This window comes from Callospermophilus lateralis, chromosome X (genome assembly GCF_048772815.1).
Source record: "Callospermophilus lateralis isolate mCalLat2 chromosome X, mCalLat2.hap1, whole genome shotgun sequence".
In the NCBI taxonomy this organism is placed as follows: Eukaryota; Metazoa; Chordata; class Mammalia; order Rodentia; family Sciuridae; genus Callospermophilus; species Callospermophilus lateralis.
The window spans coordinates 8,203,872-8,222,065 of NC_135325.1; the positions used below are offsets into that span (position 1 = coordinate 8,203,872).

The 18,194-nt window shown below is 39.5% G+C and overlaps 1 protein-coding gene across 4 annotated transcripts in view; it reads right to left on the reverse strand.

Annotated features, from left to right (window-relative positions):
* Sh3kbp1 (SH3 domain containing kinase binding protein 1) overlaps positions 1–18,194 on the reverse strand; it is a 338,974-nt gene that overhangs the window by 134,050 nt on the left and 186,730 nt on the right. For all 4 annotated transcript variants that reach the window (XM_077106294.1, XM_077106292.1, XM_077106291.1 and 1 more), the window contains one exon: positions 11,760–11,965. In XM_077106294.1, the coding sequence (XP_076962409.1) occupies positions 11,760–11,965 (206 nt within the window). The remainder of the gene's footprint in view (positions 1–11,759; positions 11,966–18,194) is intronic.

Here is an 18,194-nt window from a genome sequence, read left to right on the forward strand (position 1 = left end):
CAAGTAAGCTGGGTGCGGTGGCTCATGCCTGTAATCCCAGCAACTTGGGAGGCTGAGACAGGAGGATCACAAGTTCAAGGCCAGCCTCAGCAAAAGTGAGGCACTAAGCAAATCACTGAGACCCTGTCTCTAAATAAGATACAAAATAGGGCTGGGGATGTGGCTCAGTGGTTGCGTGCCCCTGAGTTCAATCCCAGTACCCACCTCTGACCAAAAAAAGAATACAAGTAATAATAAATGTTGGTGAGGATGTGGGGGAAAAGGTACACTCTTACATTGCTGGTGGGACTGTAAATTGGTGCAACCACTCTGAAAAGCAGTACAGAGATTCTTTAAGAAACTAGGCATGGGGGCTGGGGCTATGGCTCAGCAATAGAGCACTTGCCTAGCATGTACGATGCCTTGGGTTCAATCCTCAGCCCCACATAAAAATAAATAAATAAAATAAAGGTATTGTGTCCAACTACAACTAAAAAAATAAATATTTTAAAAAAAAGAAACTAGGAATGGATCCACCACTGGACCCAATAATCCAAGTTCTCCAAATATATCCAAAAGATTTTAAATCAGCATACTACAGTGACACAGCCACATCAATGTTTATAGCATCACAATTCACAATAGCTAAGCTATGGAGCCAATAGGTGTCTTCAACCGAAATGTATAAAGAAATTGTGGTACACACACACACACACACACACACACACACACACAGAGGAATATTACTCAGCCATAAAGAAGAATGACTTTATGATATTTGTCAGGAAATGGATGGATCTGACAAATGTATAGATTCTAAGTGAAATAAGCCAATCCTAAAAAACTAAAGGCTGAATGTTTTCACTGATATGTGGAAACTAAACCACAATAATGGGGGTGAGGGGAAGAAGAAAAGTTCAGTACATTAGACAAAGGCAAATGAAAGGAAAAAAGGGGGGATAGAAATAGGAAAGACAGTAGAATGAATCTAACATAATTTTCCTATGTACATATAGGAAAATACCTAAGTGAATCCCACCATCATGTATATCCACAAGAATGGGTCCTAAATTAGAATAAGATATATTCCATGCTGTATAATTTTACCAAAATGGATTATACTGTCATCTATAACTAAAAATAACCTGTTATCTCCCCCCCCAAAAAACTAAAAATAAAAAAAATAAATTTTCTCTATCGTTAGCCTATCTATTAACAAAGGTAATAGAATGCTGACTCCTGGCTTTTTGGTTCCCAAGATATACAAAGAATTTTCTTTGAAAGGAAACTTGGCTCTTCTGTCAGTTCTGCTGCCAACCCAGGCAATGGCAACCCAGCTTAAAGAGTATGCATGAGGTGGGCCCATCTGCCCCTTTCCAAGAGCTACTAGAAGTTCCTGGTGCCTAGCCAATTAGTCATCAACCACGGAGCCCCAGGCTGGCAACTCTCCCAGCTACTTCCTCTCCTATCCGCTAGTCCACATTCCCTGGCACCTCCCCAGTTATCTTTCTAAAGTGCAAAGCTGATCAGGCCATTGCCCAATTGAACTCCTTGACCAACTTGCCAGCCCACCCAGAAGAAGTATAGCTTGTAAGGGGACTGGCAGGGCCTTGTGGGATGAGGCACCACCTCCCCTCCTGTGCACACTGCCAGTATCATGGCTTTCTAACGTCTTTGTTTTGTTTGTTTGTTTTGGTACTAGGGATTGAACTCAGGGGAACTCAACCACTGAGCCACATCCTCAGCCCTATTCTGTATTTTATTTAGAGTCAGGGTCTTACTGCGTTGCTTAGCACCTCGCTTTTTGCTGCAGCTCACTTTGAACTTGCAATCCTCCTGTCTCAGCCTCCCCAAGCCATTGGGATTATAGGCATCCACCACCGAACCCAGCAGAATCCAACATCTTTTAACATTTCACTCAATTACTCCCTACTTGAAAAGATCTCTGGGATACCCCTAGCTCTTCCTTCTCAATATCTTAAAAAGGAACTTTTGTTCCTTCCTTTCTATTCTCATTTTTTTGGACATACCCCTACTAGTCTTTGTCCCCTGCATTAGAGTGGCTTTTATACATATTCAATTTTCTCCAATTAGGAACAATTCTGAGCATCAAATGAAAGGCATGTATATGATGACTGATCAAGATATGACTTGAGGGGAAAGGTGTTAACTCTATTCCAATTAAGTAGATCAGACCTACCCCACCCCAAATCAATAAACTGTCAGGACAAAAAAAATATGCACTTACTATGCAAATACCGCATCTAGACATACCATCTATTCAATATCTTTTCACATGAATTATCACTCCTTAGCTCATTTATATAGAAATCCCAGAGCTGCCACTGCTGATCTATAAAAGGCATTCAATAATGCATCAATGAATGAATGAGTGAGCCAACTGATGAACAAATAGGAAAGTGACTCTATAGCTAGACCACAAGCAGACCCCAGACAGAATGAGTTTTCCTTGATAATTTCAATTGGATTAGGACAAAATACTATCTTCATTCATTGAGTCAACAAATATTTATTGAGGGCCAACTATATATAACAGTTTTAGCAACTATTTTCAAGGAATTGTAAATATAACAGTGACTAACACAGACAAGGTCCCAAATTATGACACTTGTTTTCTAGTGGCTGACATTTAAGACTTAGTGAAGTGAAACAAACAGTTAGCATAGGTACAGCAAAATTCAACTGTACTTCTCAGACTCTGAAATTCTCCATAATCAAAAATGAAAGAAGAAAATCCTGGAAAGGGCACTGCCATTTATAGGCACTTCTTCTGTTCTATGATAGACAACAATAATAACCAACCTTATTCAAGTGATTATTATACACCAGGCACTTTTCTAACCGTTTTATCTGATACTCAGCCTACGCAAAAACCTTCTGGGGAAGATCCTCTCATTATTCTAATTTTAAAGATGAGGAATCAAAGCATTGAGTGGTTAAGTAACTTGTTCAGGAAGAGGCAGTGTTGGATTTGAACCTAGGCTCCCTGGCCTGCATGTTAATAATCTCTATAATCCTAAAAATATAATTTGTTTTGTTTTGTTCTTTGGTACTGGGGATTGAATCCACGGGTGCTGTACTACTGAGCTACACTCCTATCCCTTTTTATTTTTTGAGACAGGTTCTTTCGAAGTTGCCCAAGCTGGCCTTGATCTTGTGATCTTCCTGCCTAAGCCTTCCAAGTAGCTGGGATTGCAGGTGTGCACCACCATGCCTGGCTCCTAAAAAATATAATTTTAAGGCTTTCTGAAATGTGATTCTTAGTTGAAATCAAATAATTCTTAGAAAATACACAAGGCTGAGTGCTTTACAAAGTACATGTCAAACAAACATATATAAAACACCAAACAGAACAAATAACCCAATCAACAAATGGGCCAAGGACCTGAACAGGCAATTCACAGAGGAGGACATACAATCAATCAACAAGTACATGAAAAAATGCTCACCATCTCTAGCAGTCAGAGAAATGCAAATTAAAACCACCCTAAGATACCATCTCACTCCAGGAAGAGTGGCAGCCATTAGGAAGTCAAACAACAATAAGTGTTGGCAAGGATGTGGGGAAAAGGGTACACTTGTTCATTGTTGGTGGGACTGTAAATTGGTAAGGCCAATATAGAAAGCAGTATGGAGATACCTGGGAAAGCTGGGAATGGATTCACCATTTGACCCAGCTATCGCCCTCCTCGGACTATTCCCTGAGGATCTTAAAAGAGCGAACTATAGGGATACTGCCACATCAATGATCATAGCGGCACAATTCACAATAGCTAGACTGTGGAACCAGCCTAGATGCCCTTCAATAGATGAATGGATAAAAAAAAAATGTGGCATTTATACACCATGGAGTATTACTCTGCACTAAAAAAATGATAAAATCATAGAATTTGCAGGGAAATGGATGGCATTAGAGCAGATTATGCTAAGCGAAGCTAGCCAATTCTTAAAAAACAAATGCCAAATGTCTTCTTTGATGTAAAGAGAGCAACTAAGAACAGAACAGGGAGGAAGAGCATGAGGAAAAGATTAACATTAAACAAAGACGATTGGGGGGGGAGAGAAAGGGAGAGAGAAGGGAAAACATATGGAAATGGTAGGAGACCTTCAATGTTACACAAAATACATAGAAGAGGTTGTGAGGGGAAAGGGGGGGAAACAAGGGAGAGAATTGAACAACAGCACAAGAGGTAGAGAGGGAAGGTGGGAGGGGAGGGGAGGGGGGATAGTAGGGGATAGGAAAGGTAGCAGAATACAACAGTCACTAATATGCCATTATGTAAAAAGGTGAGTGTGTAACCGATGTGATTCTGCAATATGTATTTGGGGTAAAAATGGGAGTTCATAACCCAATTGAGTCAAATGTATGAAAGATGATATATCATGAGCTTTGTAATGTTTTGAACAACCAATAAAAAAAAAAAAAAAAAAACACCAAACAGCACCCAACATGTCAAAGAATAGCCTTGTTTCCCTTTCCCTATCAATCCTCCCCACATTATTTTTCCTAGGTAAGAAAATACTGCAGAGACACACTGGGGAGACAGAAACAGAAGTCTGAAAATCCCAGAGACTTTATTCATCCCAGGCAATCAGTGGGCATCTTGGTACCATCTGCTCATTAAAAGCTATGGATTTTCCAACAGCTCAAAAGATGATACATAATTTTCTTATAAACAAAATGAGGGACATCCAATACTCAAAAGTCTCAGATAATCACAAGTTGTGATTTCATTAGTTAAAAAATATATCATTAGCTTCTAGAAATTCCAGAGCTTATTTCTAGTCTTCAAAGGATCAGAAACAGAGCTTTCATTTTTAAAGAAATAACATCATCACTAGATGTTTACATGTTTTAATTTTATGTAAGTATACAGCTTGATGAATTTTTACTAGAATGGATTTTAAAAAATATGAGATATGTATGAAGATATTTAAATTCTCTTACTGAGATTTGGCTAACTAAAACAATTGATTAGTGACTCATTTACATATAATTTTAATTCTAATTCTCCATCACAAATAAAAGCTACAATGTTGATGCCATCAAGGCATTAATTTGGGTGATTGTGATTCTATAAATGAAACTCAAGATGTTAAGAGTTGAAAAAGAGACCTTACAAACAATATCTAGTAGAAAAACAAAATCCTTTTGCATGAGAGATGTCAAAAGTTACAAATGGAAATCAGCTAAGACAAGAAGACCATGGGAAAGGAGCTTTTTGAAGGATTCCTTTGTAGGAAAACCATCAAACTTCAAAATACCTTTTCCAACCAGTCAAAAAAGACTGGCTTGACAGTGATTAAAGAGGCCTAGAGAGGCTGGGCATGGAATAAGACGGCACAAAAAAGTCAGGATTATTATGTATAAATCCATGTCCATTTAGGTCCTGGACTTGCCCAAGTATCTGTAATTTTTTAAATATATTTTTTAGTTGTAGTTGGACACAATACCTTTATTTTAGTTATTTATTTTTATGTGGTGCCAAGGATTGAACCCAGCACCTTGCACGTGCTGGGGGGTGAGTGCTCTACAACTGGTCCCCAAGTATCTGTAATTTATATACCCATGTATATTATCTGACACTTCTTTACCTAAGTGCTTAGTTGGAAGTAATCATCTGAGTGACTCATAAAAGGTGGAAAGAGTTTAGAAAAAGAGGGTAGGATCAGGCTGGTGTCACAGAAAAGCAGCCTGATGAGGAAATTCTCCCTCAGGTCCTCAGGTGGGAGACAGAGGTACCAGCTTTATTCATGAGAAGAAGGTCCTATGTGGGCTGCCTTCTTTCTTAAAGTCTTCCAACCCAATCTTTAGGCTACATATCAAACCTATATCTATGGTTCTCTCCTGATCACCAGATTTATTTATCCATTTGCCTGCTGGAAGCCTCCATTTAATAGTCCCACAAGAACCTCAAAATTCAGCTAGTCTTACCCTAACCTTCCACCTAAAATATATCCCTCCTCTAGTATCATCTAATCAGGAACTAGTATTACCATTCACCTACTTGCTTAAACTATTTGCCCAAGGCATCATCTTCAATTTCTCCTTCTCATTTTCTCCCTAGACACTATCAAACTTCTTGATTCTACATTTCAAATCTTTCCCCAAACCATTTGTTTCTCTCCATGACGATCATTTAAGCAGTTGGAGAAAACATCCCTTATCTTGATGCTTTTTTCCACATAAAGGGAATTGAAATGGACACTCTTGAGACATTCTCTATTCTTGCATCCATTCTCCCCTGGAAGAGTGAAAGGACTTATCTGATAGAATTTAGAAAAAATAAATTGGACATGCTCAGATTTTCTCTCTGCCCCTCTTAAAAGCAGGCATTCTCTGCAGGCCTTTTAAAATCATATGGGTCTCAGCCAGTCTAATGTTGAAATTGGGTAGGTAAGTCTAATTCTGGGAATCAACTAGAAGGCCCATTTAACTCTCACAGCAGACTATACCTTTCAAATTTGCCATAAATTAAGTGGCTATGTATGTCTGGGTCTGTTTCTGGACTCTATTCTCTTCTATTGCTCTATTTACCTTTGCACCCATTCTACACTGCCTCCATCTTTGTTCTTGAAGATCATGTATGCTATTCTTGGTCCCTTACATTTTCATTTAAATTTTAGAATCAGCTTGTCAGTCCCCACCACCACCACCAAAAAGCCTCTTGATATTCTGACTGGGATTGCACTGAATCTAAACATACTTTTAGTGAGAACCGACACCTTTCTAAACCATGAACATGGTATGTCCTACACACATTTCTGTACATGTTATATTGCAATGCTGTTACTGATGAAGGCAAATTTGAAAGGTAAAGATTACTCTGCAGCATAGAAGGAATCATCTTTTCAATAACCAGTGCTGAATTAACTGCATCTCTCTACTGAAAAATTTAGCAAATATTGTCTCTGTATTCTCCATTCACTGGTTAATCTTATTAACTAATACTGTACCTAAATTGGGGATGGGGAGCTATTTATTGGGAGAGCCAATATAAATTTGTCACCTGTTTTTTGAATTTTATTCACCATGTCTTCTGTAATCCACTCCTCACATGGTAGCTGGAATTCTTTCTCTAAACAACCTATCTAGTTATGTTATTTTCATGCTTAAAACATTTGCTGGTTCTGCATTGCCCCCAAGATCAAGTCCAAATCTCCTAACAAGTCTCATAAGGTTCTTCATGATTTGGGCCCTGCTTCTTCCCCCATTCTCATATTTCCCCACTTTCTGCTGGAGCCTTTACACACTATCTGTGCTCTCTTTCCCTCTTTGAGGCATTATACATGCTGCTTTTCCTTGCTAACTCTGGTTTTTTTTTTGCTTGATGAATGCCTAGTAGACCCATAATTCTCAGTCTAAAATCACTTCCTGTACGAAGTAGGTATATATACACATAAACACATGCTCTCCAGTCTTCCTAATGACTTCCTGCCATGTTTGAGAGCTCCTACAAGATACTACACTGTGTTCTCAGCCTGATTATGACCATATTATTATTGCTTGTTTATTTTCTGTGACTCCATGAGGACAGTGATATGTCCCTGAGAATAGTGATATGTCTTTATCATTGTATCCCCAGTGCTGTGCAAACAGTGAGCACTTGACAAACACTAGTTGAAATGAGTTACATTTATAGCTTACAAAGTATTTTCAGCTAACATGCCTTTTTTTTGGAAGTTCTATGAGGTACAATACATAAAAAGATTATTCCCATTTTATAGATGTTCCAACTAAAGTCAACTTTGACAAGGTCAGTCTGCTAGGACAATGGAACCATGCCCCTCTAAACTTCTGATATTTAACCTGGTTCATCTTTTACTACACAATGTTTTCATTATTTTGATGCAGCACACACTTGTATTTATTCTTAGTTTAAATGGTAGATTTTTCTACGAGTTATTTTTTCTTGAACCTTTAATCCAGGGAAAATTCCAATACACACAATAATAGAGCAGAGTATAGCAAATTCTCATATATGCATCACTCACTTTCAACAGTTATCAACTCATGACCAATATAATTTCTTCTATGCCCTACCAACTTGTCCATCTTTCAGTCTACTGGAAGCACATCCCAGACATTATATCATTTCATCTGTAAATATTTCACTTAAGTGGTGCATTACACAAATCATTCACAGGCATATCCATCTGGGAGTATTAAAAAGGTTCATAAATGGAGTCCTTCCTTATAATTTAATAAGAGAAGAATACCTACATTATTTCTTTATTCATAGTCAGCAGGGGGATGCTAAACAATCTCTCTCCTGGCATATAATCTAATCACTATCTCTGGGTGATATGGATTAAAACAATCAAAATAAGCACAAAATTACTGATGCAGAAAAGTGGATGTCGATACTTTGCAAACTTGAATGGAAAGTACAATTTAATGCCTGCAGACATTAATAATAATCATCTTCTCTTTTTCCCTCATCCAAGTTATCAAACCAGTCATGTCAGAAGGTCAACTATCCCAGCCTAAGCAAGAGGCATGCTTGGGTCTAACCTTTCAAATGCTTCCGTACAAGATCCAATTTCTGCTTCTGCCAAATCAAAAGAGCAGCTCCATTCTCAAAGGGAACTTTCTTCCTTAAACATAAATCCTGGACACAAAACCATCCCAGAAGTGATGAGAACCAGGCTGTACACTAATAAAACAATATCACACTCATCAGCTCTTGTGCCAGGTTGTATAATGACATAATGGATCCATAAATCTATGCAACTACCCATGGTACCAATCACAGGAAGCACAGATAGTTTCAAATCTTCTTAGATGTTATAAAAATTGTCCACAGCCATTAGAGCAGGCTGGGAAATTTATGTTTTCCCCAGAGGCTTCACACTGAGAAGTGGGTTAAGGAAGTTTCCAGCACATAGTTTCATTCTGCAAACAAATCAGGAAACAAGACACACACACACATGCACACATAGGAGACACACATGCATATATATTACATAACTCTGATGGAATTATTATGTTTCATTGATATTGCTATTAATAATAATGCTTCATACCATCAATACCAATGCAATAAATCTATTTCACAAAGATGCATTGACCATACAATTACTTTAACTTGAACTATGCAGCTATTCCAGTATTCCACCCAGTCACCCCTTTCTATAGATGTCTGTAATCTCTAAAGTTCTATTATACAGCTTTTAATATTATTCATTTGATAAATACTTATTGAGCACCTACTATGTGCTGTGCACTGTTCTAAGCACATAGTGTACATTAGTGAGGAGAAGGAAGAAGCTTTATTAGGAAGTAGTGAAGATAATGAGACATGAGTGGGTGGATTCTGGACATACTATGGAAGCAGAACTGATAGAATTTCCTAATGAATCAGTCAAGGTCAACCCCAGGGTTTTTGCTCTGAGTGACAAGAGGAGTTGGTGCAGCCTAAAACTAAGATATATGTGGGTGGAGGAAAGAGATGATGTGGAATTTGGGTTTGGATAAACAGATATGAATTTAAGATCTCCAAGCAGAAATACTGAAGTAGGAAGTTAAACCTATATCTGGAATAGCCAGGTACGGTGGCATGCACAAGTAGTCCTAGTACTCAGAACTAAGGCAGGAAGATCACTTGAACCCAGGAGTTTAAGGTCAGCCTGGGCAACATAATGAGACTATCTCAAAAATAAATAAATAAACTTGGGAATTAATATTTTTCATTGATATTGCTATTAATAATAACCCAATATATTATTGGCAGTTAAATCAAATATTAGCAATAATAATAGTCACATATGCGCACACATGCACACACGCACACACACACACACACGCACACACACACACACACACACACAATGTCTTCCTACACACAGAATAAAAAAAGACCAAAAATATAAACTAAACGAAGGGAATGAACTATTTGTTGATTGAGTCAATGGTCAAGTTTACTTCAAACACTTGAATAAAATGGAGAAAAACTCCATCCATTGTTCCTTTCCAAAATGGTGACTTGGTCTTTTGTAAATACTTATAGGAATCTGAATGTGATCATGTGAAACAGAAGTGAGTTCACAAGCTCACTAACTGGATACTAACTAGATAGTTCTCAGATCTTGAGAAACATCATATATTGAATACTGAAAGAAATAATGCTGGGTCCAAGCAACTTCAACAAAGGAAGAAATGGTCTCTAATTTCAAGGTTTCTTCTCTTTCTCCCTTATTCATTTCTAAAGGGATTAAGTATCCCAAAAGCTCCCTTTTCAGAATCTGTTTCTAATGCATGATGACATTGGGCAAGGTTGCTGGGGCCATGGGGGTGGAAGTTCTACAGCTGCAGAAAATGATGCAACCCTTAAAATTTCATCTCACTGAAAAATGAAAACATTTAAAAGCCACTGATAAACCTGCATTAGAGATGTGGCCAATTCCCCATCTTCCAAACCTGCTGGCACAAATGTCAAAGCAAAAATTTCAGCACTAAATCAAATTAACAAACATTCTTTAAGCACAGCACGAGTGTAGCTTATTATAATTTGGAAAATTCCACAGTATTTATTAACTCCTAAGCAAGACTATGATGCTTAGAAGTGTACCACAGTAGACGTCATCAGCAGCCACAAGCGTGATGGCTCTGGGTGTGTTACTATGGCAACGGTGTACTCAGCAGCAACACACAGTCTCTGTCTTGCCAACCCAGAAGTAGAGACAGAAGAAAAGAGCCAGCTCCCTGATGGGAACAACCCAGGGAGTCAATGCAGGCCATCTCCACCATTCACACATACAGGAGACTTCTTTTCAGCAGTCTGAAATCATCTTCAACTTACTCTTACAGAAAAAAAAAATATAATCCCTTTTCTGTATTGCAAAACCACAGTCAATACACCAAAGCACAAAACACTAGAGAAGAGTACAAGAAAAGGAGAGAAATTTCTCGGTATGTGAAAGGTGTTAAAGGCATGTGTCAAGTCCAGGTATGAGGAGCTTTTCAAGAAAGAAGATGGAGAAGTGTGAGGCCATCTCAAAAGTCATCCTGAGAAACATTCCCTAGAGAGGTGCTATACTTTGGTTCTCAAATATCCTCCAAAGACCCATGTAATAAAGGATTGATCCCCAGGGTGATGCTATTGAGTGGTCATGGAACCTTTGAGAGCTGGAGTGTTATGGCAGATCCTTAGGATATTGGGGGCATGCCTCTGAAGGAGACTGTGGGACTCTAGCACTTTCCTCTCTCTGTTCCCTGGCTCATGAAGTGAGTGGTTTTGTCCTGTCACGTGCTCCTGCCATGATGTGCTGCCTCACCACAGGCCCAAAACAATGGGCTGACCAATCAGACTAGACTCTCTAAAACTGTGAGCCAAAATAATCTTTTATCTTTTTTTTAATATAGTTTCTTTAGTTGTAGATGGACACAATACTTTCACTGATTTATTTTTATGTGATGCTGAGGATCAAACCCAGTGCCTCACATGTGCTAAGCACTGAGCCACAACCCCAGCCCCAATTTTTTACCTTTATTCTATCTCAGGTATCTCATTATAGTGGGAAAGCAGACTAACACAAGAGAGTCAGAAAAAAGGAAACAGAAAACTAGAGTATGCGTCTTTTAAAGGAATCTATTCCCACACAGAGGAAGAGCTAAAAAGCAGGGTGGGCAAATAACCAGTACATGAGGACAATGAAACCCTAAAAGAGGCATTAGAAGTCTCCAACACCAAACCCCACAAAATGCACTTTTGGATATGCCACATTATACTGAAATAAAATAAAATGGTCAAACATACCTTTTCTACTGGCAGAAAGTCGTTTTCTACTTCAATTGATCTTGGTCTTAGTTTGATTGGCTTGTCTTTGAAAATATCTCCAAAGCCCACTCCCTTAACTTTCTTGGGCTGGATGGCCGCAGTTGCCATTGTCCCGTTGGCACCTTCAGACTTGGTACTGCTGGAGTCACCCCCATCACTCTCTGAGCCTGTGGTTTCCCTTAAGCCTGTCAAGAGTGGGGATGGGGAGAGAAAGAGCTCAGAAATCATCCAGAGCCTGAAGAGTTTCACAACCAGCCAGGAGCCAACTCTACAAGTGTCACTGGGTGGAAGATAACTTGCACTGGGCTTCTGAAGTCAGTGTGTTGAATATGCTGTTTAGTTAGCTGAGTTTTGTTTCATCTCCCAACCCTTGGCCTTTTTTGGGGGGAGTAGTGGGTACAGGGGATTGAACCCAGAGGTACTTAATCACTAAGCCACATCCCCAGCTCTTTTTTAATTTGAGACTGTGTCTCGCTGAGTTCCTTAGGGCCTCACCAAGACACTGAGGCTGGCTTTGAACTTGCAGTCCTCCTGCCTCAACCTCTAGAGCCACTGGGATAACAGGTGTGTACCACCACACCTGGCCCCCCAGCCTTTTTTGAAAACAGTGAATCAAAGTAACTTCTCAGAAAACCTAATTTCCAGGAGACCTCTTTGAAAATGTGGCATTTCACCCCTCTTCAGCTGGAGCCTGGTTGTAATCCAAACTTGGCTATAGCCTGTGTAATAACAACTCTCCCAGCCCCCTTCCTCACCTCCCCACCCAGTCAGTACCACATACTGTACCTCCAACTCTGAGTCAAGTCAATTAGCAATTAGCAATGAAAGTAACGTTTCCTAAAGGGAAACTGTAAAGCTTAAAGCGATTTAAACACATTAGCAATTAAAGAAACCACACAAAATTATGACTGCCAAAGAATTAAATCTCTTTGGATGGTTTCACGAGGAATAAACACATGCAGACGTGTTTCTCTAGGAAAGCACTGAACCAAACTTGACATTAAGATGGCTTCACTAGAAAGACGATGGTGTTTTTAAAGAGGGAAAGAAAGCTGCCCTTCCAGAGGCCAGAATCCCCAAAGTCTATGGCTCTCCTTCCCTCCTTTAACACCATCCTCTTCCCACAGCTGAATCCCTTTCCAAAGAACACTGGGGACATGTCACTCTTCCTTTGACCTCCTGTGGCATGTGCTGGGAGGCATAAACCAGGTATCAGCAAGACATTATGGACACTTACCTCCCCAGATTCTTTTTTCCCCCAGCTTCCCCACAATCATGTTCCTAAAAGGAAGGGCCTATTTGGATCTAGTTAAGTTTCTGGGTATACATTCTTCTTTGGATGATCAGTACATCAATTTTGCCATCAAAGGGCAGGATTCAGAGGAAATTTTATGGAATACTAAATTTTATCATTAAACTGTCTCTCAAAGCTTCTAGATGTGTAGCATAGCTCCTGACCATTTATTACATATCTCCTGATCATAACGATGCTCTTAGGATGAAAGTATGTCATCAAATTTTGTTCTCTATAGGCCGATCCTGCATTGTCTTCCTACAGTTCAGGTGGCCCCCTAGTCCATAAAAATAATACACCAAATAATTGCTCACATTTTATGGTATTTTTATATAAGATGCTGAAGTCATTCAAATGAGGACATCTCAGTACAGGAAGAAACTATTAAATGAAAACCCGAAATATATAGAAAGGTCATTAGAAATTGCTACAAGTTTCAAAATCAAATCCTTAAACAATGGTTTTCTTTGTTGTTACTGCTATTTTTCATAAAACTGAATTCGTAAGCCAGAAGGGTGGGGGAGGAAGAAGGTCCCTGGTGCAGATTTTAATTAACTAAAAGAACAGCATTTGTGAGCAAGAACAGAGCACAAAACAATGAGGAGTGGCCCACAACAAGGGGGCCACTTGAAATGGATTTGAGTGTGCAAACATGGAAAACCCCCCTGGGTTAGATATCCACTCATGTGTTTATCTGCTCATTGTTTTTGGAAATATTCCTGCTGGAGATATAATTTCAAAGTCTAAATATTGTGTCATTTTCCTTTTAACATGTTCTCATTTTGCCGTATGGATTCTTTCTATGTGATAAACGGCTTGTATATTCTTTTCTGGTTTAGAAAGAACCATTTGAAGGTGAAATAAAAATAATGATTAGTGGAAAGAAACCATCACCACCCTCCTCCCTCCCACCACCACCACCACCACCAGAAGGCAGCAGGGCAGATGGATTAGGGCAAGCCTGTTTTAGTTCTTCGGAGAGGGTATTCAAAGGGATCTTCTAGCATTACCTATTAACTAGAACCATAACATTTTTAACCAATGCCATCCTAATTTCACCAAGTTTCCAGTTTTAGGGATTTTCTGCCTTTGGGCTCATCTTAATAACTTTATATTAATCTCTGTGAGATAGATTCTATATTACACAGGGAGAGATTGCACGGTCATTCAACCACACAAGCATGACTTGAGAAGGAAACACACGGCAGATTTTTCTTCCAGAAACTCTGGCAGCCTGTTTCTGTCGTTCTGTTCTGTCTTTTCTTTCTTTCTTTCTTTTTTTTTTTTTTAAAGCAGCAGTGGGGATTGAACCCAGGGGCACGCAACCACTGAGTTACACGTCCCCCTCCCAGCCATTTTTATTTTTATTTTTTGGTAGTGGGGATTAAACTCAGGGGCACTTAACCATTGAGTCACATCCCCCGCCTATTTTGTATTTTATTTAGAGACAGGGTCTCACTGAGTTGCTAAGTGCCTCGCTAAATTGCTGAGGTTGGCTTGGAACTCATGACCCTCCTGTCTCAGCTTCCCAAGCCACTGGGATTACAGGTGTGCACCACCCACCGGGTCCCTTTTTTTATTTTGTATTTTGAGACAGGGACTCACTCAGGGGCTGAGGCTGTGATCCTTCCTGCCTCAGCCTCCTGAGTAGCTGGGATTACTGGCATGCACCACTGCACCTGGTTGGTTCTGTCATTTTTAAGTATGTAAATTAAATAGCTGAATATATGCATTGGTAAAATAACTCAATATCCAGATCCTTCCCTTTGGAAGAGAAGAAAGATAACTCCAATTTCACATTAATTTGGTGCTGCATCTTTTAGCTACTGCAGTCCTTCATGCACATTAGCCCATAAAACGTCCCCATGTCATTCTCAGAATGCCAGATGACACTCTTGGGCAGTGCAATCCAAAGAATTTACTATGGACTTGGCCCAGTTCATGAAGGACTCATTACTAGGACATCATGAGATAAGTGCAAAAAGTATGTAAGTTTGGAAATGACTATAGCATTTTAGCGGTATGCACTGGTGTGACTTCCAACCATATGGCCAGTTGATGTGTCCACATGAATGGGGCACAGGCCAATCCAGGTGCTATTAAACTCTTTTGGTGAGGCACAGACAGCACACTGCATGTGGAGCAGTCATGTGCAGTAGGACCATGCATCTGTCCACAGTGGGAGAAAAATAAGCTTCACTCAAATACTTTGAGAAGCATGGTTCTAGCATTCACGTCTGAACCTTTTCTTTTCTTACATCCATATACATATGCCTATATGCATACGTATAAACATGCACTAAGGTGGATGCCCTTCCTTCAGGTAACAAAAAAACAAAGTCTCTTCTAAATTGCTCCTGTTGGTCCTGTACTTTGTATAATTTAATGTACTCTTCTGGCACTAATCAGAGCCATTCTTATTTATTTTAAATTTAACACACACATATATAGTGTTTACTATGTAGCAGGAACTATTCTAAGGGCATCATGAGATGAGTTCATTCATCTCTTTCCCCTCAACTTTTGGCAGCCTTATTTCACAACACAAAAGGCTACATATTGGTCCTGCCAAAAAGAAATCTGCCATGTGGTGATTAGCTGAATGAGCAAAGCAAAACACAATTTCTGGCATGGACTTTCATGCCAAAATCTTATTTCTTTGAACCAAGCAATGACAAAATGGTTTAGCAGTTTCTAATAACCCACTGAGAAAAAGCAATAAATGTGAGAGGTTGATGTCTCTCCCAAAAGCCATCTTCTAGTACCCCAGCAGCCCAAAGACACTGGTATAAATACATGTGCCATGACGAATGCTTCTTTCCCCTTCTCTGCACACATGGTTCATGCATGCAAGTCACATACATGATAGAGGCAGAAAGCAAACAAGAAAGCGCCAGGGGCTGATGGTTGGAATGCTCTTGTAGCGCACACCAAGGAGATGACACTTATCGTAGGCAAATAAGCCCATATCCTTGGATCAGAAATTCACACAGACACTTGGCATAAGAGCATAAGCATGAGCAGCTCAGGAAAGGGCAGCTGCGTCAAAAAACACAAGTACCCAGATCTTATCTTTACAATTGCCTCCTGCTGTTAAGGTCACTCACTGTAATAGCGTCTGTGGCCCTCCGTCTTTCCAGGTGCAGCTCGATACAGAATTGTCCCTTCAAAGGTAGTCTTTCCTGACAGTGAATGAGAGAAGAGAAGGGGAGAGAAAAACAAGAGAGGGGGGAAGGGGAAGCAAATGATGGCAAAAGAAGGAAGAGGAAGAGTCTTTAACTGAACTTGCCTTCAATGAATCTGCTGCAAGAGCTTCATCCACAAAATTAATTAGAGACCATTAGGCAGAATTTAAGGTTACAGAATGAGCCCAAAGTCCCCATGCAACCATGACAGCAATGAGCACCCAGATTTGGGGTTTGCCTCTGCAAGTGACCAGCATATAGATTATGCTCAGTTAAACCCGGAAGCCATCTCAAGATTGTAATTTAAGAATAGGAAAACCTCAATTAACCAGAAGGAATACAATTCACAGATTCCTTGAATGACTTAATTGTGTAGCACCATCTTCGCTTTGCAGAGTATAAGCCAGATCTAGGCCCCATTTTTCTTTATTTTTTACCTCTACAGCCCCATATGATAAAAACAGAATATTCAAGCCTCAAGATTCTAAATGAGACCCAGAATTCTCTACAAAAAGTCTGTTGGGCTGGGGGTATAGCTCAGTGGTATTGTACTTGCCTAGTGTGTATGAAGCCTTGCATTTGATCCCCAGCACCACATACATACATACATACATACATGAGAGAATTGTCATCTTCAATGCCTTTAAGCAAGAAAATGTATCAATATACTGGGGAGGGGGGTTCACCAATGAGGTTTGAAGCCAATAGTGGCATTCATCTCAGTGTAAGGGGGTTTCTGTTTAGCATCAAGGACACTAGAAAATCCTGTTTCTTGAAACATCTTAATTGAGGTTTTGCCATATCAGTCATCATGAAACTGTATTTAAGCATGAGGACATAGGACTCACCCAGTGTCATGTGTCAATTTTTTGTTACAAGTAGAGGTTATCAATATCATAAGCCTGGACATATGATTTAAGCCCAAATATCTTTGGAACCAAGAGTAAATACAGAGAATACACACATATTGTCCCACTTTGAGTGTTCTCCCACCCATCCACCCACCCACAAATACATATACACACACATAAACATAGGCCCTACAGAGTACCACAAACAGGTAAAAACAGGTAAAAATGATTTGCTACAAAAATACCACATCAATTAATAAAGACATTACTCTAAGAAATAAGTTCTATAATGGCTTTTGTATTAAATACTCAAACTGGAGGCTAGTTACATCATATAGCTTTATAGTTCAGTGGGAGGGATGAAAAAGGTAGGAGATATGTACAGAGTGGGAAGAGAACAACCTATCTCACTTCGTATAAACATTACATATAGAAATGAGAAACCCAGTAGGAACCATAGTGTCAGCTCCAGGGCCTTGTCACTCCTAATACATGAAGGGATTTGTGAATAATCAGATTAACAACTTAAATAGAATCAGGTATTTCTAATTTCCATGACATATAGACTGGTAGTATACCCTCATTTTGAAATCTGCCCTTTTTGCCAGGTGTGCTGCATCTAATTAAAGCAAATACTTAGGCAATCCAATCACTGACTATGTAAGAATAATCTAGAGAAGCAACAATCTGTTTCAAATGTTCTTGTGAGACTTACAGCTCTTGAGGACACTGATGACAAAAACAGAGAAAGTTAAAAATGGCTAGTTTTCATTTGAACAAATTTTTACTCAACTTCAGTGATTAAGTCATTACTACTCCTGAGACACAACTACTGTTTTGCCAGCCAGGTCCTCCAAAACCGAATAGCCGTCCTGTCCTTGTTAAAAAACAAGTATAAGGGTGGGGGTGGGGGTGGGGTGGGGGGTGGGGGTGGATCACTGTTTTGATAAGGTTCCCCCAAGTACAATAGAATTTCCACGTGCCCTTACACTAAACAAGATCTGGGAGTCACTGAGACAGACCATGGCTTTGATGTCTCTAAATTTGGTCAAGTTTGTCTGCAAACTCTCCCTGTTTACTGGCA